At 37.6% G+C, this 25,912-nt stretch overlaps 1 protein-coding gene across 1 annotated transcript in view; it reads left to right on the top strand.

Moving 5' to 3' along the window:
• LOC131077555 (uncharacterized) overlaps nt 1–25,912 on the top strand; it is a 164,545-nt gene that overhangs the window by 58,133 nt on the left and 80,500 nt on the right. Inside the window, exon 10 of the mRNA XM_058015073.2 lies at nt 13,129–13,613. Coding sequence (XP_057871056.1) covers nt 13,129–13,613 — 485 coding nt within the window. The remainder of the gene's footprint in view (nt 1–13,128; nt 13,614–25,912) is intronic.

The raw sequence follows: 25,912 nt of genomic DNA on the forward strand, positions 1-25,912 counted from the left end.
CTTAGTCATGAACATCAAAGATGAAAATATCTTAATTGACAATAAATCTTTTGGCTGAAATTTAAAAAAAAATCGAGAATCGGCAAAAAATTTGGGAAAAATTGGGCAATAAATCGGCAAAATTATCGAACATTTGAAAATATATAATTTCTTAAAATATTAAAAAAAACACATGTATACACTAAATTTATAGAACACAATAGCATATTACTGGTTTCCATCATATATAAATCATAGTTTGAGTCAAATTCACATCATATACCAAAAACAAGTGAAAAAAGTAAAAATAAAAATAAATATGAAGTAAAAATAAGTGGAAAAGCAGAAGATAGGGAGGTACGCATTGAATAAATTTTTGTGGGAATGTCAAACTTCTTTGCCCATTTGCAAAGTTAATTTTGGTGCTTAGTAAACCAGTGGATTCCATAATAAAAGATTGTCTGAGTTTTGCCAAAACTTTTAACATTATATCTTCACAGATTATTACTCATTTATATTTCGTTTACTTATGATTTATCTATAGTCACATATATATTAGGCATAGCAAAAGTTTTTCTTTTCTTTTCTCCAGCATTTGCGTGCCCTTTCTCCCTCCCGTCCGCATTCGCATGCCTTGTCTCCCGCACGTGTAAAACCACTTTCTTTCGAGGGTCTAAAGAAATGCATATCGCGAGAAAACTTTAGGGTTTCACTTAAAAATGAAATAACTTTTTTTAACTGCAATCTTTTGCTACTTCTTCGCGATTTTTTCTCAAAAATCGGCGACGAGTTTTTCAGCGATTTAATTATTGCCATAATTGACTCGTGATGAATCGCGTGTCAAATGATTTAATGGTGATTTTTTCATCCTTGATGAAAATGGAGTTTTCACATGTAGGAATTTCGAAAATGATATTAGAACTCCACACTCTAGGGTAACTAAATTCTGATTTTAATCCAGAAACCAGGTCTGCAATCAAATCAATCTTATCCAAACTTGCTTTGAAAGGCAGGGAATAAGAAAGAAGGTATGAATATTCAGACTTAATATGATCCCTCTTATTGAAATTTTGAATAAATCTGCTAAAATTAATACAGATGCAAAAGCATATGGATTTCAAAGAATCGATGTTGTTCAATTAATCAAGGAGACAAAGCTCCTTTAAATAGAGTTACAAAGATGATGTTTCTAAAAGAAACAATCATTAACTAGAGGCGAAATTAGAAACAACTTAAATGACCATTAATAACACAAAGAGAAAAATATTCTAATACCCTCCCTTAATGGTCATCTTTCTAACTACCAAGAGAAATAACAGAGAAGGTTGCCCCCTTCTTCTCAGAACACGCTGCAACCTCCTACTCCTTTGTGGTAGGACCTATGTCCACATTCATCACCTCATACTTTTTAGGTGCAATGTCCTCTTTGGATTATGAACTTAAGGAACAACCACCTGTATTGAACGGAATCTTGTACTATCCTTATGAAGTAAGGAAAATGTCTTTGCCTTTTTTCATCCGTACAAGTCGATTTAGTTTGGCTAAGAACTCTATTGAATTGTCCACTGGTTGGACCTCTACAATAGTCTTTTTTTTTTCATTCTCTGTAATAACCAACTTGGCACTGTTGCCTGCTCAGTGTCATTGTCTTCTTGATTTTCTTCATTGTCTTCACTCTCTCCAATTCCCTTGAGGGCGGAAATCATTCCTTCTTGAGAACCCTGTTCTGGAATTTCAACTTCAAAATTTCCCAAGTCCATATCTGCTATTGTTACCGGATCATTAGGAATGGTTTGCTGGATTGGTTCTAAATTTTGTTCTTCTTGAACTGGAGGAGGCATTTCCCTTTCAACTTGCTAATTATTCATAGTTGGAGCCTTACCCCTATTAGTGGATGATCCAACTTCTATCAAAGAAGGGATGACTGTGGAAGTTGCTTTAGTTGTTTTTTGCTTCTTTAGCTTTGAACTTTTTGTTGCATCCTTTTGTCTCTTGGGATTCCCACTTTTGAGCTTCTCCGTGTCTTGTGTTGTCTCATCACCCCCGGAAGAACAAGAATCCAAATTCTTCATCAAATCATAAGTCAATGATGGTTTTCTTTCCTTTCAACTTGAAAATTTGCTACTCTACTCACCAATTGGTAAACCTCATGACTGGTCTCATTAGGGTATCCAAATCAACGGTCTTAGGCGCGGACCAATCCATTGTGGGAAGGGGTTTGTCTTTTTCTCCCTCGTAGCCTGTCTGAGTGAAGAACCCATCATCTTCCAGCTGATCTGGTATTGGAAAGAGGTCTACTGTCCTAATCATGCTAATTGGTAGTCTGGATAGCATTCTTTTCCTTACATCATATTCATCTTTAGCATTTGCCTAGAAATCTTCAAGATCAACTCTGTGCTTGTACTTCTTTCCATTCACCCTTTTGATATGGCGATGAGGATCAAAGTTGTACCTTGATCGGTAGAATGAAAATTGGTACCACTGTATTTCAACATCTACATTCTTTGTTGCTTGGGCTGATGGACATGATTCTAGCATCCTTCCAATGACAAGGGGAAAGGATCCTCCTTTCTTTTGTTTAACTCTCTGGTTTTTTGCAAATGTATCCAACTGCCTAACGACTTCAAGTAAACCATCCCGTTCGTTGGGAACTTGGGAATTTTATAAGGGCGTCTTGTGGATCCTTGGATTCTCAAGTATGTGATCTAGGAAATTGTATGTACCAAGACCCAAACTTCCTAATCAGCTCCTTTGCTCCAGGTGTCAATCTTTGATGGATGTCTCCTTGAAGTTCTAGTGATATACATGAGGAATGCATTGTTGACTCTCTTGAAGTGGGATTTTCCTTGTATTTGCAACTGTGGGTAGCAATCATATGCTTTGAATTGGCCTTTATTTGTTTCCTACTTTGAAAGGCTTGTTTTGTTCCAAGTTTCTTAATTGTTCATCAATATTATTACTGATTATCTTCGCCCAGTCTATCATCTTCACACCTGAAGTGATTTCATCAATGAAATAGTACATCCAGAGTTCATATGAAGACGCCTCAAGATTTCCCATGACCCTGTTGAGCAATAGGATGAGGTCTCTGTATTCTTCAATGAAGTCAGTTCGGGAGGGTCTCTTTGGCACTTTGGAGTAGTGTGGTCTTGGTTTTAGGAGCCACTGCTTATTGAGTTTTTCGGTACAAGCGATGGGATCAGCTTCAAAAATGGCCAAAGCTTCCTCCTTAGTCTTGTATATGGTGGAATGGTAATTGGGAATGCCAAGTGCCTCTTTGATTGCATCTTCTCCAAGATAAGCTCGCACTTTGCCATCAGGAGCTGCTATTTGCCTCTCATGAGCGTTGTAATTCTTCACACATTCTAGCATCAGCTCAAGACACTGCACTGGAGGGAATCCAGCCGCTAGGACGATCCCATTCCGCATCATTTTTCGTGCAATTGGTGAAGGAAAACGATCATCTGTCCCATACATCCTTTTCTTGAAGTCTTCAATGTCAACATGGCCAAGGTCAATGTCACTGACCCTCTTCCACTTTGAATGAAATTTGGATTCCATCTTTGGGCCCTTGCTGTTGAGCTTCATCTGGACTTTTTCGTTAAATTCCCTCCTGTGTTGACATCTACTATCTGCAATATAGAGAAATTCATAATTTAGGAGGGACAAATATAGTGTCAACTTGACAAATTTCAAACAACAACTCTGATTTTCTCATTAAACTTTGAAGATCAGATTCAGAATCAGACTGAGTATGGTCTGAGAAACAAATGTCAGAGTTAGAATAACCAGGTATTTATGAAATTTATGTCTGATTTTGAACTTAGAATTGAAAATCAGGTCTAGGAACACTCTGGAAATTTAAAATCAGACTCAGAAAATTTCTTGAAATCTTTAAATTTAGTCTGATTTGAACTTCTAGAGGTGAAAAAAAAGGCTCCAGAAATCAAAATCAGACCTTATGCACGTTCTGGAAATCTAAAATCAGACTCAGAAAATTTGAAATTTAGTTTGATCAGACTTCATTAAGTATTTTAAAACTTAAAATCAGACTTGGAAAGCACTAAAAGTTATGAAACAAAGTCTGATTTCAAGGGTTTCTGCCTCTGAGACACAAAAGCAGCCCTGCTCCATGGATGAAACTCGGAAATTTGATGTAAGAAGTTTATGTATTGGTCTAATAACCAGATTCTAGAATGAAAGAAGGGTTTTTAGAGTGCAAAATCTCAAAATTTTGCCCTTGAAATGCTTCAAACTTGCAAGAAAAGAAGAAGAATCTCAGAGAATGCTGCTGGTCAATCTTTGAATGCCTTGAATTCTTTTTTAGAACCTGCAATTACATTTCTAATCTTGACTAAAAATTTGATAAGATGCCTTGGAAAGTTTAAACTTCACAAAGATGAGAGAAAAGTGTGAATAGTGAAGTTTCCAAAGCCTATACTCATAGAGAACTCGAACTTTGCCTTGGAGTGTTTTTTTGTTGTAATGAATTTTGAATGGCAATGCACTTAGTCACAAATTGGCTTCCAAATCGAACTTTCCCTGTTTTATTGTTTTTTGGTTTTAAAGCTACTTGCAATTCCTTACTTTCATCCTTCTAGAAGCCATCTCCATAGGCGAATTTGGCCATATGATGAGTTTTGTGTTTTAATTATTTAACTTTCTATTCTCAAGTTGGGCGAATTCCTCTTCATGCTTTGCTTTATCGTTTTTCCATTATGTTTTAATTCCAAAGACCTTGCCAAGTTCTCATGTGACTTTGGCGAACTTTTCTTTTCCATTGCTTTATTTGACTTTGCCAAATTCAAAGACATTTGAATTTCTCTTAGGTTGGACGAATTTTGGCATGTGCCTAGCTTTATTGCTTTAATCCACCTCATCCTCAAGCTAGGTGAATTGTTTTTGCAATCTTTGTGTTTGTTTCATGTCACCTCATTTATCTCCAAATTTTGCCATAGGGTTTAGGCGTGTTGTTTTTGTGTTTTATTCCATGCGTTAATTGTTTTTTCCTTCTCTTTTACCAAAATTTTCCTTTTTCCCAGCCAAGGGCGGACTTTGCCAAGGCTTGAGGAATCTCGCCAAGGTCTATGGCGGACTTTGCCTATAGCTGAGGAAGTTTATAACCAAGGGAGGTGGACTTCATCATATCTTGGGGAAGATTTTCCTTGCATAGTGGTGCAGGAGCACCCTTCCAAACTCTTTCTCTTTCTTGTTTTGTTGGTGTTATGCTTCTTATGAAGCCATTGTACATAAAATAATGAGCCATGTGCTCATAGGTCCTAGTTAGGGTCCTAGTGGAGATCTAAGGGGTCATGAGTCAAGATTGTGATTTTCTTGAAAATGGAGGGTATGTGTGTCCTTGAAGTGTTTAGGGGTCCTTTATAACATGGTGGTGTCCTTAGGTTGGCCCAATGTGGGTCTAGGAGTCATAAAGAGCAACATTGGGAAAGTTGCTCAAAAGTTGCAAAAGTTGCATGACAACTTTTAAAAGTTGTCAAGCAACTTTTCCACCATGATGTCAAGTTCTTTAGGTTAGCGTGGAAAACCCTAGTTTGGGCACACAGACCGAGGCAAAGGTAGTATAAGTACTTGCAAACCCTAAATTCATGGGTTGAATGTCAGACTTTGTACGGCCCTAGCAAAGAGATCAGACTGAGACTGTAAAACTGTTACTGGTCAGTTTGAATGAAGAAAACAAGCAAGTTAATGGATTGAGAAACGTCTGAATCTGTGTGGAATGTTTGTCATGGTGTAAATACTTTCATTTCAAGCAATTAGTTTAGGTTTTTACTTGCAGATTGAATAAGTTTGTAAATAGTTTGGAAATCGTCTTCTTACTGTCCAGTTTTGGACAGGATTGTGTAAATGAAGTCTTAACTCCATTCCCCGTTGTGGAACCACCATGAAACCATGGGGAATGAGAGTGCAGACCTTGTACCATACTGCAAAACAAGCAGGGCCCTTGAATATGCAGGAAGGCCAAGCAAAGACCTACTTCTAGGCGAGACTGGACAGTGCCCGGTTAGGAGAGGTTGAATTGTAGAGGTCTTGGAGAGCAAGGTTGGACAGAGGAGAGTATATCCTTTGGAGGAGGTGTAGAGGAGTGTTAAAAGCATCATTGGTGTGAAGGAGGAGCCTCCACCAATCCAAACAAGGTGGCTAACACACAAAACCTTCACTGTGACCCAGGCAGACTACAAAACCCTTACAAAACCCTTGAAAAACCCCAAAATTCACCCTAGGCACTGTACGGCCATTTGGAGGCCCAAAACCTAGAAAATCCTTGAGCCCTTGCCAATTGAATGGCAGTCCATTTTGGGAGTTAGGATTGTTTGTGCATCGTTTGTGAGAGGGAGCCCTAGAAGACCGGTTAGGAGGCCTAATTGGTCCTAATCCTTGTAGCGCTATTTGAAGGCAAAAACACAAATTTGTGAAATCGGTAAGGGGTTAGAATCTTGAAACCTCTTGGGGGCTCATGAATGGGTGGATAGACCATGAAATAGACCTGAAACAACCTTGCCAAGACCTTGGAAGGTGTGGAACAAGATTAGCCCTTATTAGTCATAGTAAGGGATTTAGAGTCTCATGAGTAGGTGAGACCTTAGGAGCAGCATAGCAACTCATTGGTGGGTGGATTGGGCAAGGTCAAGGGATTCCTCGAGCAGAGGGAAGTCCTAGAGACCCTAGGGTTTGGAGAGAACACCAGGTGATCCCAGGGAAGGATCCAGGAGCATAGACTAGGCTAGTCTATCCCAAACCCCATCCCATCACATAGGGAGGACTTGATATGTGTTCTGGGAAATTCTTTCTTTTGCAAGCTTGATCTAACCCTTAGCCACATTTACTCCATCTTGCAAGAGTGGACTTCACATCTGAGTTGGGAATGCTTTCGAAGGTCTAGGGTGGAGTCTGCAAGTGTGTAAGAATAGTATACTTAGTGCTTTTCATTTTTCACTTCAACACTTAGCCTTGTTTCTACCATTTCCCTTCAAAATACCAACACTTACACCTGCCTTGACATTAATTTTGAGCTGACTTCACATGTTAGGGGGGACTATGCTAGTGATCAAGGAAGTTTTAATCATCATAAGGGCAGACTTCATCATTGACATAGGAATGTTCCACCTTAAGGAGGGCGGACTTCACACATGGAGAGAAATTTTATTCCTAGCTAGGGCAGACGTGAGGTCTTGCCAAGGAAGTTTTAACATGCTTGCCATGCTTAACCAACATCCTTACCCCTCAACACTTAATCACTTTGATATTAATCCTTAGGGTGGACTTCACCTTGCCTTGGGAGGGACTTCAATGTGTCTATGGCAGATTTGATGGGCTCATGAAAAACTTTACCTTTTGCTAATGGCGGACTCTGCAAGTTGACAAGAATCATTATACCTTGGGATGGGCGGACTTGCTCTCTTAATAGGAAGTTGGCATGATGTTGCCATACTTAAATAAAATTCCAAACCTTTCTTCCACTTTCAATGACCTCCATCACCCCTTCTTGGGTAGGCTTTGACACAAGCACAAGGAAGAATTAAATCATTCCATGGCGGAGTTCATATTGACTGAAATTTCTTTGCCATGAACAAATGATTCTGGAGTTTGAATGGTGAACTCTTTTGATTTTGACTCTAGACTTAGCCTTTTTGCCATGACCTTAAACTTAACTTTTCTAGAATGTATCTTCTGGATTCTAAATTATTTCATAACTAGTGCATTTTGGATGAAATCCTCTGACTTGAAACTTGCTTTGGATCTGAAAAAAGTAAAAAGCAAATTCTATTTTTAGAAAAAAACAGGTCGAAAAAGCAGGTTTCAGGATTGGCCCCAAAATGCCAAAAAAAACTTTCTAATTTAAGGAAAAAGCAAAAAAGCAAAAACCCTAAAAAAAGTAAGTTGTCAGAATTGACCCTGAGAAATTGCGATTTTACTCCTTTGGCCTATCTGAGCCCATTCGTACTGTCAAGACATCCTTTCAACCGTTGCTTCATTTTTTGACTTTGATGACTTCCCCAAATTTCGCAAAACTTGACTCATTTCTGAGTCTTAGAGACTGAAGACAAAAACCCTAACCTAAAAAAACGAAAAAAAAGAAGGGGGTCCACATTTGCAATGGGGTGATGTGTGATTACTTCACAACACCAAGGAAACATGCTAGTTTATTTAGATTTGCTGATCATGTCAATCTGCGTGCATATTGCACTCCTTGAAATGATGTCCCTATCAACTATATAAGAGGTCATTGAGCAATTGGTTAGATTTAACTTAGTGACACTCTTTGGGGGTTGAATAGATACAACTGTGATAGTCTTGGTTTGTCTTATCTTTTAGCCTTTTTTTATCTTGTTTAAGACGCCTCTAGGAAAACCCTTTCGGGTCTAAGATGAGCTCAAAGTGTAGAGGAAAATATCCACTCTTTAATTGGTCCTAAACCCTCCTTAGTTTGTTGGTGACCTTGATTTTACCTTCTTGATGCCCTTGCCCTTGAAGGTGAAAATACATTTGAGGATTTTGGTGTAGTGTTTCTAGGACCCAATATGCCCTATCAACTTTGATACAAAATCTGCTAAAATAGTGAATTCATGCAAAGTAAAATAAACAAATAAGCATCAAATTAAGCACTCAACTTTTAGACCCTAGATTTAGCCTAATCTAAAGATTTACTCGTTTTGGAATGTGGGTTTTCAATTTGCTAGCATAACAATTGCATTCCTTTGATGATAAACAAACAAAATATATATACATAAAGGAGTGATTGTTCAAATGATGAACGAGAGGTTTGATTTATAGGATTTCAAGAGAATTTAATGGACAATTGAGATTCAATTTTGGATTTCAAGTTTGATCCATGTTTAGGGGAATTGATGAGAGGTGGCAAGCATTTAAGAGTAGCACATTAGTAATTTTTTATTAAAATAATTATTATTGATTGTGAAGATAACAAAGTGGATTGATGAGTGAATTGGTTGCATGAAGTAGTTAATTGAGTGCATGAGGGAGTTAAGGGAAGTTGACTATTTTTATGAAATATTTAACTAAGTGCATGCGAGTGAAGTGGATTAGATTGGTGAGTGGGACTACTAGCATTTCTGAATGAAGTGGATAGACTAGATAATTAACTAGGTGAAATGGATTTTGATGATTTAATAAGTAATTAAATGAATTATAGGTGCATATTAGGTGGAAGTTAATATTAACTAATTTTTTAATGGATAATATGTGGAAAGTAAATGGATAAAGAAAAGGATCAATATGGATAAATAATTATTAAATTAATGAATAATGTTAGCTCAATTTAACAAAATAATTAAGAATTATTTAATTAAATGATTAGGTTCTAGGGGGTATTGGTTATAAATAAGTAATGAAATGATAATATGTACTAGTGGACTATGATGGAATGATGATGGCAAAGGCAACAAATATTTTAGTGTCTACATTTTGCCTTTCATTGAGTAAATGTCCGAAATAACATTGTTTCAAAAAACAAAAGAAAAGGAAAGAAGCTAGGAAGAAAATGATATGTCTTAGTCATGTGGAGGAAATAACAAAAGATTGAATGGTGAGATGATGAAGCCCCCTCAAGAGGTGAATCATGGAAAGATGCATGAGTGAGCTTTGAAATAAAAATGATAAGCATAAAATTAGATGTCAGGTGAAGGGTTATGGGAGAACAAGAAGAGATGGAGGCAAGCACAATCATAAAAAAGTGAATAGATGACATGATGACAATGGATGACAAGACATGGAGAAATAGATATTGGGATTGTGACATCATTTTGGCATATGGAGAGCGACCTTATTTTGATATAGCATTGGATGTTATGTACTAGGGTATAGAAGACTGATGGACCGACTTTCAAGTAAGCAACAAACCATCAAACACAAAGAGGAGTTCCCATCACATCTCAAGGTGATTGACCTTGGTGGACCAAGGAGAGAATAAGCAACAAACATGAAGAGTTCCCATCACATCTCAAGGTTATTGACCTTTGTGAGTACTGTGAGAGAACAATCAACAAACATGGCACACAAACAATAGACTATGCCTCGATGTGTACCAATCAAAGCACACCATGATATATAATGATTGTGGCAACTGTGAGTAGGCATGATATGGGTCAAAAGATTTATCAAAAGGTAAATCAAAAGATCAAAAGTAAATTAAATATCAAAGATAAAATAAAGAATTAAATAATTAATTGTCAATTGACATTCAGTTGTATCATCTCTTGCCAAGGTGTTAATAAGGTAAATGGATGAGGATTATGCTTGATTTGGGAAGGATGCATCTTGCAAATGCATGTGATGGATGAAGGATTTGGAAGGTTCATGAAGACAAATGATATGACAATTTATCTTATCAAGGTTCACAAGATGATGATTTTTATCTTTACCATTTGAATTTTTTTCTATTTTTCCATTGTTTTTCAATTTTTTATTATTTCTATTGGGATATTCCTCAAATTAGGCATGAAAATGCCTGGAGTGTAGGATGTTGATGGTCTTGTCAAGCAAGTGATCCTTTGTTGTAGTTAATTGATAGCTTCTGAGCCATACTTTGTGATGATGACATATGGGCCTAACTAATCAGGCTCAATTTTACTATTCTTATCTCTGTCATGTAGATTTTTCTAGTTTTCCTTGAGCACGAGATCACCAACCTCAAACTTATGGGCTTTGATCTTCTTATTGTAGCTTTGAGAAAGATGATTCTGGTATGAGTGTAGATGGTTAAGGCTTTTGAGGTGCTGCTCATTAAGAAGTTCTAACTCATGAAGGTGTGCAACACGATACTCATCATCAATGAGATTGTTTGCTTGGACAGTAATTCATGGGCTTTGATCTTCTTATTGTAGCCGTGACAAAGATTATTCTGGTATGAGTGCAGATGGTTAAGTTTTTTGAGGTGCCGTTCATTAAGTTCTAACTCATGAAGGTGCGCAACATGATATTCATCATCAATGAGATTGTTTTCTTGGACAAAAAATTGCAGTACCACTTGTAGTAGCTCTTTTGATGAATTCTTCTCCTTCCATGTAAATCTAATTTTCTGCATGATTGATTCTCAAAAAACATCATGTTTATTTTTGAAAGAAAGGGGTGCAATTTCAGAGAAAATATTCCATGGGACTTGCAAACAAGAATGATGAGATTTGCTGCTGTTGAAAAAATTCACAAATATTTAGAGACAAAAATCACAATTTTCCACAATAACCTAGTGCTGTTTTGCATACAAATGGTGCAATTTTCAGTCCAGGAAAAATCCACGATTTGGTGAAAGAACCACCAAAAACCGTTGTACAAATCTGTACAACATCCGTTAGCACATTCTTCTGTGTCAAGTGTGTGAATCGTCACTGCAATAGTCCATAGATCTCACGTATTCACCAACCCCGAGGTGTGTGCCCTGAGCTTCGATGCCATATTACGAAAATACAAAACATGGATTGATTACCAAGATATCCGTATTTGCTAAGGAGTGAAAGTCTGTGCTAAGAGTTGCAAAAGATCTATCTGTAAAGGAAGATTGACAACTAAGAAAGCAGAGGGTAAGAATGACAGGTAAAATAATAAAAGAATATTCCTAAAGTCCATTCTAATGATTTAATTGACCATTATAAACTAATATTACAATATTATTTTAATACCATTCACTATTCATTTATAGATTTCTTATTTCTGCTTTTTCATTTTATCTTTATTTTTATTTTTCAAATAACAGTTTATTTCCTTGGATGACAATATTTCTGTTTTCTTCGGGCAACTATTTGTCTGCTTGCACAACAATTTGCAGTCCTGCTTATGGTAACTGTTTTGATGAAGTCTTTTCCTTCCAAGTAAATTAAATTGGCACACCCTTTCCTATGGCTTCCTCACTCTGAACCTGTGTACCCTTTCTAGGGCTGCCTCACTTTGATTCTGTATAATCTTCCTAAAGTGTCCCAGCTTTGATGACAAATGTTGGAAGAATGAATACATGTAGTTTGAGAGAATTGAATGGCACACACTTAAAAGTTAAAATTATTGTGGTTTGTATTTGTAGGAATTATCAATTTCCCAAGACCTGCAAACAGCTATAAATCTTCACAATAGAGAATATGATATTTCACCAATAGATGAATGATATTGAGATTGAGATGATATGAAATGTACATGAGCTCTACTATATAAAGGCAAGAGCAGTTATTAGAGCATCAATGAGGTGTGAGGGTAGGTATAATTACCTGCCATCTATTGGCACAAAATACTAAATGCAGGTAACTAATAAAATAATATTAACCTTACCTAGCACCTAGGAAATGATAATTTGCCTAAGTAAACTTAAGCATGCGAGTAAATATTAATTTATTACAAGGCAGTTTTAATTTACATTGTAACTTACCTTTTAGAATTAACTAAATGGCTTTATTATATCATTAACATACATCACTTAAATAGAACATTAAATTACATCTAATAGGATTTCCTTGATAATTCTAGGACATTTTCCTTTTATCCTTTCCAACTCTCCCATGTTTTGGCTTCTATATTATTTTATGCTTTATGTAGTACTTTTTTTTTCACTGTCCATTTTAGTTCCATCATTTTTGTATGTCTGTGTATATAATGGAGATTTTTGGCAATGTCTTGCAAGTGTATGGATCTGAAACAATCTTGTTCTTCGTGAGAATCAAGAGCAAATTTGACTTTTGGTTTGTAATATGGATTTAGTAGTATCTTTTAGATTGCTTTATGTAGTACTTTTTTTTTCACTGTCGATTTTAGTTCCATCATTTTTGTATGTCTGTGTATATAATGGAGATTTTTGGCTATGTCTTGCAAGTGTATGGATCTGAAACAATCTTGTTCTTCGTGAGAATCAAGAGCAAATTTGACTTTTGGTTTGTAATATGGATTTAGTTGTATCTTTTGGTTTGTAATATGGATTTAGTAGTATCTGTTAGATCTGTAAACTAATTAGAGTCTTGTAAATTAGTTATTTGATTTGTTATCATGTATTCTCAAATTAACAAGACGAATAAAAAGACAGGGTAATATATACTATAAACATAAAGGACTGCTGCTCTAAATCCTATGTATTTATAGGCCTTTCCATTTTCTCATATTCATCTAATTGTTTTCTGGTACACATTGTCACTACAGTCAATGTAGATGATGCTATGGATGACATAGTCCGCCAACTTAAAGATGTTTCTGATGGTCTTCGACGTAAAGTTGTCGGTGCCTCACCATCAGCCGAGGGGATTTGTACAACATCAAGGGACCATCAATTTTTGAAGTTGCCATTGATATCTGAGGATGCTAGAATGAATGGTTCAAATAGTGCTAGTATAGATAGATCCCAAAGTATTTCTGAAGACGAGGAAGGTGTAGGTGAGAGCATTGTACATGAATATGGTGATTTACTTACAGTACGTGATGGATGGCACTCAGATGGTGAAATACAGCTTGAACCTTTTCCTCCTAAAATACTGGTGAGATCTACTGGAGAAGTACGGGGTCATGATATAGAGAGGATTCAACAGTCTGAAAGAAAGTTTGAAAGGTTTGGTTCAGATGGGTGTTCTACAATTGACTCATTGACTGGGTCTGACATTGTTGATAATGAAGGTGGAGAACCACTTGAGGTAAGAATCTAATGTTTGGTATGTTAGTTTTTGTGATCTTTGTTTTTAGGAGCAACCCTCATCCAAAATTAAAACTGAAACAGTTGCGTATATCAAACACTATAATTTTAGCAAATGATCTCACTCACTAGGAACAAGATTGTAATGCATATGATTTGCTAGCTTTGTGAAGAAGGAACTTCCTGGAATACTCCATGCCAATATTAGTGACTATTTGGACATCACTGCAACTGAATTATTAGCTTTTAATTGCACTTGTATATGTATTGGCTAAGGAGGATGAACATATTGGCTTTGCCGCTCACCCCTAAAGAATTGACGTCCTTCATAATGAATGCAATCTAGCTGAAAATCAAGTTTAATTGCTTAATTTGTTGGTCACATATAACAATATAATACATCATTAAATTTAAGAGAAACTAGTTCAGAAATGGGGCATACATATTATAGAAAAAAATAAAAATATTACATGCATAAGTACATACAATATATTTGACAGAATGTGGCATTGTAACTGGCAGCACACATCATTTGATCTAGCTGATAATTGAGTTTCATGATCATCTCTAAAGTTGAAAATGTCAAGTGAAATCTTTGAGTTAAAGGATTTCAGATGTCACTCAAGTGTGTTAATGCATTAGTAGCTTTTGCAAGATAAGACTTCTCTAACCCGTTAATCTCCTTTATTCTGTTATGGTTTATTCATCTATGCTATTAGATTATCTGAGTTGTGCTTTCCGAACTGAATATGTTTATCAGATTGTAACATTGATCATGATTATGATATTGGCATTGGATAAAGATGGATTAGATCAACGACTTGCTTAACATAGTTAAGCGTCGATCTAAATGCTATTGGGCTAATAACCCGATAGCATATTAATGTCGATTCATTTATGAATCGGCATTAATATGCTATTGGGGTATTAACCCGATAGCATATGTAATGCTATTTGTTATCGGGTTTAGTTCATACCGATAAACATTTATAATCGGGCCATTAACAAAGTATCATAACTAACACCGTTTCAATCGAGTGTTTAAGTATTAAATGTTAGTTACCAAACATAACCGAAATCGGGATGTGCAATATGGAAAGACACCGATCGATAGGTGCCTTGATCAGTCATGTCTAAAAGACATGACCGGTCAAGACATCTATTGACCGGTCTTCTAAAACATATAAAGCCCGACATGAATCATTTGGAGAAGACATAAAAATATTAATGATCTCTCTCCTTCAGCCTGCAACAAAACAATCAGATTATCAGACAATATAATCATATAAAATTCTCACATATATAATTTGTTCTTTTATTGCAATTGAATAAAACTTTACATGGTATCAGAGCGAGGCTAATTGAATCTGAGGCTATTCAATTTCTGAATAATTCAAGAACAAAATTATATATTACATCACATTTCCAAAATGGCCAGCGCTATTAGATTCGAAGATAGACTCGGAGGTAGCGATGATTTCTCAACTTGGAAGTTTAGAATCAAAATGATTTTGAGAGAAAACAAAGTTGATTCATATGTTCAAACTGAAAGTGCAACACCCGAGAATGAACCCGACAAAACAACATGGATTGAGGGAAATGAAAAGGCTATTAAAATAATAGTTGATGGGGTAAGAAACAACATAATGCCCATCAAAGAAACAAGAGACGGCTTACAAAATGTTCAAAGCACTTGAAAGGACATTTGAGATATCAAATGCAAGTTGTACTCTGGCATTGAAACGAGAGATAAATCATATCACGATGAACAAAGAGGAGACAATCAACTCCTACTTCATGCGAATATCAACCCTAAGAACTGACAATGGGGGGAATATACTTCAGAATTATTTAAAGATTTTTGTAAAAATTCAGGGATTAAGAGGGAGTTAACAATACCTTATAATCCTCAACAAAATGGGGTAGCTGAGAGGAAAAATAGGACTATTGTAGAAGCTGCCAAAGCCATGATCCTTGATCAAAATCTAAATATCAAACTTTGGGCAGAAGCAACTAGCATTGCGGTATATATACAAAACAGATGTCCTCACTCCCACCTTGAAGATAAAACTCCTGAGGAAGTCTTCACCAAAATAAAGCCAGATATCAGCCACCTTAGGATATTTGGGTGTCCTGTCTATATACATGTACCTAAAGAGAAAAGACTAAAACTAGAATCTTCTGGAAAAAGGGGAATACTTGTAGGATATAGTGAAACATCCAAGGCCTATAAAATTTATGTACAAGGTCAAAGAAATATTGAACTTAGTAGGGATGTAATCTTTGAAGAAAACTTAGCCTTCAAAAGAGCCCAAAGTACAATAGAACCTGAAATCTATATCCCTACTCCTAACATAGAAGAAGATCCTACTCCTGAGCTTCAGAGGGAGAATCCTGAGGAGACTATAGGTGAAACTCAAAACCCACCTAGAGAAAAACTCAAGAAAAGACCACTATGGGCCACCAAGACTGTAAGAGAAGCTCAAAACTTTGCTGCTCCTTCAGGAACCTTCAGAGAAAGTAAAAGGCCTAATAAATTCACTAGCTATGTTGCCCTTATGAATGATCTCTCTAAAGTTGAACCAAACAATGTATCAGATGCACTTGAACATCAAGTATGGAAGGATGCCATGTCTGAAGAGTATCAATCCATTATGAAGAATGATGTTTGGGAGATTGTTCCTAGGCCAACTAAGAAATTTGTTGTTTCATCTAAATGGCTTTTCAAGATCAAACATGCTGCAGATGGCAGTATTGAAAAACACAAGGCCAGATTTGTAGCTAGAGGGTTCTCACAAAGGGAAGGAATAGATTATGAAGAAACATTTGCACCTGATGCCAGATATACATTGGTAAGAGCTGTACTAGCCATTGTAGCAGCAAAGGGATGGAAGGTACACCAGATGGATGTTAAGACATCATTTTTAAATGGTGAGATCTCAGAAGAAGTTTACCTAGAGCAACCTGAAGGGTTTGAAATTCATAATGCAGAGTCTCATGTATGTAGACTTAAGAAAGCTCTCTATGGGCTTGTTGACGTGTATTTTGTACACAATCATACACAGAATAAAATACCGACAGGCATCTTATCCTCTCTTGAGAAAATAGTCTCTAACTGCTGAAGATCTGCAAAAAGGATCAGTTAGATAGACTCCAAGGTTCTTTTAGTGGGGTCTCCACGTGTGGACAAGCTTTTTAGTGGTATGATGTGATTTGCTGTTTCCTTCAAGGCGTCTTACGGATTCCAAAAGTTCGAAGGTTTTACTAATCTAAAAAGAACTTTCAAAAAATGGAAAAAGGACAGGGTTTAAGAGGTCTAATCTAGCCTAACCCTATGAACGACTTAGCATGAATGAGATTTTGCAAGACTCAACCAACTTCAATTTTGCCATAAGATAACAACTTAATTGAAATTAGTGCGATCTTCTAAGGTAATAATGGTATTCAATGCATCAAAGACCAAGGACACTACTACGAAGGTATATATCCTAGATGCGAAAATGCTTGAAGGTTAAGGACTCAAAATGTTTTCCAGTCGACCACGCAAGGCGTTCCTACAATCAGCAAGAAGCTAGTGGTTTGGATTGCGAATCCTACCAAATATCAAATCTCACACTTAGTCTTTCTAATTAACAAACTACTTTGATTGAGCGTGATTCAAGTACATCCAACAACCATGAAGATAACTTAAGAAACTTGCAACGAAACACCATAACTTCAATATTTTATTGATTTCCAAGTCATCATATACAACAATTGCTTGAACTTCTCTCTTCAAGACTCAATCTTACTACAAAATAAAAATTGCTTACAACTCTAATTTCTCAACTCTATTCTCTATTTTTCTATTGACTATTCTGTTACAAATGAAATGAAAAATGGGGGTATAAATAGCATCCCCAGTTACAATGAAAGGTCCAGATTGAAAGTAAATCAATGGACAAGATCATGACACCTAAACCCTAATTAGGGTTTGTTACAAATGACCTCCCTTTTACTGAACAATATTAAATACATAGCCAAATATTAAATTTGGCACAAAAATCTAGGAGGTATCAACCAATGAGAAATAAAATGTCATGTCATCTGTAACAACCTTTCATCTAGAATCTTATTCCCTTTCCAATTTTCTTTCTTAGCATATGCAATGAATTTTGTCACGATTCCTTCGATTTCTGTGCTTGGAATCTCGGGAAGATTCTTGATACTCTCTTCTAAGTGGATAACCTGATCAAATGCATCTAGAAGAGCTGTGTCCCAAGTAGGTTCAAGTTCCTTTGTTCTATCAATCAGGAGCATGGTGGCATACATTTGATCATACTGCTCATCTGTAACATCTGCGTCCTTGCGAAAGATGATCTTGATTCTATCTTCAAATTCTTGTAAATCCACATCTGTCTCGACCTCGATCCTTCTGCCAAGAATGGTACGAAGTACCTCAAATACTCTGTCCTGGATCGAATTGATCACCTCCTCAACTTGACCACATCTAATACTGATGTCCTCAAAGAGAACACTCTTTATATGGAGTAAGGTTGACCACTGAAACAAACTGTGAGAATCGCCTTCCAAGATCTTCTCTTGTGCTAAAATTCTTCTGGATGTATGTCTTATAACTTTCAAGACAGGAATGACAACGTCCTTGGTATGGGCAAATGCAGCTACTGTTGCCATCAATCTGTGGATTATCTCAAGAACTTGGATAGCCTGGTGGGTGATCTTCGACATCCTTGTAATAAACTCAATGGCCACCGTGTGAGATCTATCCATCCAATTACATGTACGCTGGACCATATTCCTGAATCTTTCTGCTTCATTGATTGATTGAAGGGGCAATGCCTGCAATGGTGATCTAACTGGATCCTGACGTCCCAAAGGTTCATTGATGTGACTGAAATATGTTCTCCATGCACCGACCTCTCTCTCAAGCTTTCTATTCTTTTCTACTTCTTCTCTAAACTTATCCTTCAGTGCCTCAAATGTGTCGGTGGCATCATCTAGAGTCTGCTCTGCTGTGGATGGTCCTAACTCAATAGTCTGTATATGATAGTCCTCTGCTAGGATCTCACCCTCATATTTGTCTGCCGCCGGTGTAGCTATCTGCAGTTTTCTAGATCCAGTCTCATCTCGAATCATCTTGGACATCTTTGTAGCCTTCTTCTTCTCTGTTGTCATATGTGAGCGTCCAACAAGGCTCTCTAGATCGATTGCACTGTCCTCGTCCTCAATTACGATCACCTTAGTCAATCTTTCCTTCAACCAATCTGGGATATTTGATCTTGTCTCTTGAACTTGAATTTCTTTGTGTACTACTTCTTCTTGTCTGGGAGGAGATGTTACTTCATTATCATTATCTAAATCATAGTCTTGGAGAGATCCATCGGATGAAACATGCTGTGCCTGTTCTTCCTCCTGTCTATCATTCTGTACCATCGATTCCATGGATTCTTCCACTCGAACTGTTCTATCTTCTGGCTTGGAAGAAGTACCTGGTGTTTGATCTTTGTTGGCACCTTGCTTTTTCTTGGAAGGCTCTTTCTTTTCTGATCTTTCCTTTCTCTTTGAACCTCTGGGATGGAGATTGCCCTCACTGGCACATCGAAGGTTACCTTCACCTGAATTCCTAGGATTGGGATTGCCTTCACTCACACTTGCTCCACCTTCGGCTGGCTTTTCTTCCAAAGTAAAAGACATGGCTATGCCTTGTTCTCTCAACTTCTGATGTTGAATGTCTACCCATCTGCGAGTACAAGACAAGACTGGTGCCATCAAATCATCTAAATCCACGGCTTCGGGCTCATTCCAATTCAAACTTATTGTTTTGCTTTCTCTATCATATGAAGATTGGATGTGCCTGCCGTTGTCCTGAGCTTGGTCGGCTACTCTGTAAATCTTACATTTCCTGATGAAATCCAAAGGCAATCTAGAATGTATCTTACGTTTCACTTCGAGATCATCTAGGAGATTCATCATAAAATCTTCAATCTGGTACTCATGTCTAAATCTTCTACCGACTGTCTCCTCTAAATGTCCATGAGGATCAAAACTATTCCTCCAAGCAAAAGATGAAAAAGGATACAAGGCTAACTCCCTCTCTGCGTCATCCATGGCTGAGACATTGGGACATACCTCAACTGAATTACCCAAAATAATAGGTACCTGAACTCCATTCTGATGTCTATGTCTGAATGCCTTCACATATGCTGCCAACTGCCTTGTTACTTCAAGTAACACAATCCTGTCTGTCGGGTATCTCGGCAACATGTATGGAGGTAAAGGACATCCATACACTCTAATGTAAGTGAACTTGGGAAACTGAATGAACCAAGCACCGTACCTCTTGATTAACTCCTGGGCATCCTGAGATAATCTGTTGTGAATCCCTCCTTGCAACGTCCTTGTGATGTTCATCGTGAAAGTATCATTGATTAACTTGTAGTTCTTCCCTGGTGGATGATGCAAGTAGGTATAGGATTCGCAAACTCTGACCTCGCCGGGTCCTCTTCCAATCACTCCTCTGTGAGGTAGTCCTGCGTACTCAACGCTCCTGATTAAGGCATAGATGACATATGAACTCATGTGGAAGGACTTAGTAGCCCTGAGTCTTCTCAACTGTACGTCTAAGCAATGGCTAATTATCCTAGCCCAATGTATTGTACCCTTTCCTTGAACAATCACCTGGATGAAATAAAACATCCATTTCTCAAAATAGAAGGCATGAGGTGCTCCTGTAACTCTGTTGAGCATGGTAATCAAATCTCTGTACTCCTCTTGGAAATCGATCCGGTGTGGTGTGTTCGGTACTTTGCTCAGACGGGGACGACTCTTGAGTAGCCAGTTCTTGTTGATTATGCTTAAGCAAGCATCTGGATCATCATCGTACACTGATCTGGCTCCTTCAATGCTCTTGTATATCATGTCCCTGTGCTCTGGAAGATGGAAGGCTTCACTTATGGCTTCCTCTGAAAGGTACGCCAAAATGTTTCCCTCATTGGACACAATTGTCCTGGACTGTGGATTGTAATGACGGGCACACTCGATCATCAACTCGTGGCACTGAATAGCTGGAGGAAAACCGGCCGCCTTGATAATGCCACTCTCTATTATTCTCCGGGCGACAGGTGATGGCTTGCCGATGTAAGGGACCTCTCGGAACTTCTTCGTGCTAAAGTTCCCCAAGTTTGTATCTCCAATGTTGCTCCACTTGGACACGATCTTGGTCTCCACTTCTTCAGTCTTCTGATCTTCTTTCATGAGAGCCGAGCGACTGGTGGATGCTCCCGCCTTTGGGGTTGCCATACCTACACAACATTTCATTATAAGAAATAGATTTTGCAATAAATAACGTGGATAAGAGAGATAGATTTTTAGGAAACCTCATGATAAGTCCCTAGAATTATCATTTCCTAAAATACAACGATTGAGCTAAGAGATTTAAAATTCAAAATTTGAAATATGACGATGAAGGAATAAAACAATAATAATCAAATCGCCATACCTCGATAGAGAGCTAACTCTAGAATGCAAACACAAAATTTGCCTAGGCAAAATTGAGGTATAAAGATAATCTTCAATATGATCCCCTCAAATTTGATTTCGCCACCTCTGGAGAGAATGTGATCTTCAATTTCGCACAAATAAATCACCAAGTCCTTAGCAAATTCGCCTTAGGCGTGGTCTTGGATGGATCTTCAAATTCGCTCTACCTTTGATCTTCAATGCAATTCGCACCTCTTCCAACACACTTCGCACGCCTCACACCACCTTGGGAATGTCTACGCCACCATGGTTTGAAATCGCACCACCTTTGGAATGTCTAAGCGCGCCACCCTTGGTCTTCAATGTAATTCGCACCACCTTTGGAGTGTCTTCGCCACCTTGGATAAATGAAACTCGCACTATATTCGCCTCTTGTCAATTCGCATAAAGGAAGGTAAAAATAATGATGTAGAAAATGATAATTCTACCCCCCTTATATAGCGCTTGCATCCTTTACCCCTTAGGCCGACTTAATAAAAATAAAACCATTTTTTAAATGATTTGCAATGACATAACAAGGCCGACCTCCATATATGAGCGCTTAAATCGATTTTTTTTTTTAATTAAATAATTAATTACTAATGCCTTGCGTTTTTTAATTGCAAATTTCGATTTTTAAATAAGGCAAAAATAATTAATAAATGTTAACGCCATATTAAATGCCAATAAAAAATGGATTTTCAATTTTTTAAATTGATTTAGCATTTAAAGTAAATTCGAATTGTTTAATTTGGCGCCAAAAAATATGTAAATAGAGGGACGTACTTCATCGCTCTGGTCCCTTGAAGAGGGACAGGAGCGATTCACCATCTTTGGCATGATTCTTGCGTTTTCGACGTTTAATTCCTTCATTTCCACGTCCCAAATCGATCATCTGGTGGTCTTTCGAACTTGAATTTCTTCCTTGTGCGAGCAAGTGCATCCTATGACCATTATCGCCCTGGTCCCTTGGAGAGGGACAGGAGCGATCTCCATGTTTTTATGTTCATCTTGTATCTTTGACCTTCGAAATATCATTGCTTGTGTCCTTTGCGCTTATTCCCATTCGCTTTCATCATATGTTTGGACGAATTAAAGGGACCATCGCCCTTGTCCCTTGGAGAGGGACAGGAGCGATCCATTATTTCTCCTTGATCTTGGCGACTTTTAAACTTCGATCTCTTTTGTAATGTCTCCCCGACGATGTCCTTCGCATTTCCTATCCTCATTTCGCCTTGAACTTTGAAGGAACGTGAGTGTTTTGATAGGATCGCCTTGGTCCTTGTCCAAAGGACAGGAGCGATGGGAGACTTTTACCTTGATTAGCAATGTTTTGACGTTTAAAACTCTTGCAAATTATCTTCAAACGATGTCTTGGAGCATATGTAACCTTGTGTATCTTTGTCTTTACGTAAATCTTGCATGGATTAATCTAATATATCAATATCGTTCTAGTCCCTTCCTGAGGGACAGGAGCGAAGTTCATCATAACATGTTTGTTCTTGTTTGTACCAACTTGCAATTATCGTCATTGCGTGGAATGATGTCCTTTCGACCCTCTTGGTAACTTGAAACTTGTTTGCCTTTTGAAATTTACGCCATTATGTAGATATCGCTCTGGTCCCTTGGAGAGGGACAGGAGCGATCTAGGTCGTTAGAGTGCAAATCCTTCCATGTGATGACCTTTGCAACGTTGCGCTTGATGGAAATGCCTTGAAATGTCCTCGCCACCCTTCGTCCTAACTTGGATCGGCCTTGAACCTTGGAGGGACGACCTTGAACTCTGGAGGGACGCATCATCACCATTGTATCGCCCTGGTCCCTTGGAGAGGGACAGGAGCGATCCATTCCTTTGTGGCTTTCATCTCACTTTGCCATGCGCTAAGTTTATATTCAACGGATTCGTCCTTCTTTACTCTATCCGCCCATGCCTTGGCACCATTTGTAACTTTGCAAGAAAAGCAATTATATCAAGAATCGCTCTGGTCCCTTCCTGAGGGACAGGAGCGAACTAGGCATTTAGCACTGGTATGGACGTCCAAAAATCTTCAATTTATATTCAATGCATTCATCTCATGTTTTCCCTTGTTTTTGAACGTAAACTTGCCTCGACCCTTGTCTGGATTTTGCAAAATGGAGGAAATCGCTCTGGTCCCTAGGAGAGGGACGAGAGCTACAAGGTACCTCGCCCTGGTCCCTTGGAGAGGGACAGGAGCGATTTAGTCAATATAGGTCATTTTCCTTCGTTTTTTGCATCTCAAATTATATTCATTTGGCAAAGTATCTTCCTTCGGACGTCCTCAAATCATTAAGTTTTCAAAATCTTGCAAGGACAAGGCGAAATTTGAATTGTAGCTCCGGTCCTTCACTGAGGGACAGGGGCGATTTTGCTCCTGGAGGCATTTCTGTGCTCATGAAAATCTTCAATTTATATTCAAATGAAAGATCTTGTCGTTCTCTATCATCTCAAACGTAAAATTTGTCTGGACTCTGTAGGGACAATAAGATATTTGAAATTGAGCTCCCGTCCTTCACTGAGGGACAGGAGCGATTTTGCTCCTACAGGCCAAAATAACAAGATTTTTCACATTTTAACACTTCACGAGGCAAAAACAAATCAATTCCGATGCCCAGGATCAAACTTCAAAAAAGTCAAAATTTGGTCAAAATATTCAGTCAGACAAAAATTCATATTGACGGTCATCATTTAGACAAGTTTAAGCTCTGCATGAACATTCTAATTGAAAATTAGACCATTTTGGCGAAATCATTGCATTCAAAATTTGCATTCCAGAAAAGAAGCTCAAAAGGCTCTCAAAAATGACTGGATTTTGGCTTGAAAAGGCGAGATTTAAAACCCTAAGGCTTAGCCCTAAATCCAGACAACTAACTAACTAACAAAACCCTAAAAACCAAAAGCGAAAACGAGCGAAAAACAAGCAAAAAGAGGGGGTCCCCATTTGCGATGGGGCGATGTGTGAAATGGTCACAACAGGGCTCAAACAGGCTCCCAGGGCCTGGTATGAAAGAATTGACACCTATCTCTCTAAACTAGGTTTCACTAAAAATGATGCAGATCCTAATCTCTACTACAAAAGAAATAAAGGTGATATGCTAATATTGATTTTATATGTTGATGACCTATTAATCACAGGAGATGATCACCTTATAGATCAATGCAAGAAAGATCTATCCACAAAATTTGATATGAAGGACTTGGGACTACTTCATTACTTCCTAGGGTTAGAAGTATGGTAGAATTCCAATAATATTGTACTAAACTAAGGAAAGTACACCTTGGACATTTTGACGAGATTCAGAATGCTAAAATGTAGGCCCATGACCTCTCCTATGAAAACAAACTTACATAAACTTAAAGAAGCAGTAGCAGAATCACAGTCCACTGATCCTACTCAGTATAGGCAAATGATTGGTCCCTAATGTATCTATTAAATACAAGGCCAAATATCTGTTATGCTGTTAATGCTCTAAGTTAGTTTATGTGTGAACCTAAGGAGATACACCTGGTGGTAGTAAAACATATTATGAGATACTTACAAGGTACCCTAAACCTTGGTCTTAAATATGAGAAAGTTGATATAGATCTACACGGACTTACAGATTCAGATTGGGCTGGCAGCGTGATTGACAGAAAAAGCACTTCAGGGTGTTGTTTCAGTTTAGGTTCAGCCATGATATCTTGGATCAGCAGAAAGCAGACTTCTGTAGCTCAAAGTTCCACCGAGGCCGAATATATTGCAGTTTCTATGGCTGCCCGAGAGGTAATATGGCTTAGGAAGTTGCTTGTGGGATTGTTTGGAGAACCTATGAAACCTACTATTATTCATTGTGACAATCAGAGCTGCATAAAACTTTCAGTAGATCCAGTATTCCATGACAAGTCCAAACATATTGAGATCCCATACCACTATGTACGAGATATGGTTGACAGGAATGTAATTCAATTAGAATATGTTTGTACAGGAGATCAAACTGCAGACATTCTGACCAAACCTCTTTCCAGAGTGAAGATTGATCACTTCAGAAAAGGTTTAGGTATGATAGAAAGGTAATCTGCTTTGTAAATAAGATGTTTAATGTGTAAACTTCTTTTGTCATGTTGGGACATTTTGGGTTTCACCCCCTGTGTTCATATCTAAGAGGTGACGATCTCTCGGATTATGAACACTTGTATGCAGACATCATAAGGTGACGATCTTATGATTCTCTAAACCAATTATCATGTTGGATCTCTGGTATGTCATGGATGTGCCATGATGGTGTTGTGGTAAAACATTTGTATAAAATGTTTGTGCACATAGCACAACCTGGATAAGATGAGAATTTAACCATCCTCATATGTTTATCCGTAGTATTGCGTGTTTAGGCAATATTGATATCACGTGTTCAAGTGATATCTTGTCATAATGAAATGATGAATCTTCTATATCACATGGTTAGGTGATACTCTATGTCACATACTTAGAGTGATGTTTTATATTTGTATCTTGTGTCCTGATGGTACTTCATATCATATGTATAGATAATATATATTCTTGGAGACTGACATTATTCTGGTTATGAAAGAGAAATGTGATGTAGGTTACTTTATCTATCTTCCAAAGCTAAGAGGGAGTGTTAATGCATTAGTAGCTTCTGCAAGATGAGACTTCTCTAACCCGTTAATCTCCTTTATTCTGTTATGGTTTATTCATCTATGCTATTAGATTATCTGAGTTATGCTTTCCGAACTGAATATGTTTATCAGATTGTAACATTGAT

The sequence above is a fragment of the Cryptomeria japonica genome, chromosome 6 (genome assembly GCF_030272615.1).
Source record: "Cryptomeria japonica chromosome 6, Sugi_1.0, whole genome shotgun sequence".
Classification (NCBI taxonomy): Eukaryota; Viridiplantae; Streptophyta; class Pinopsida; order Cupressales; family Cupressaceae; genus Cryptomeria; species Cryptomeria japonica.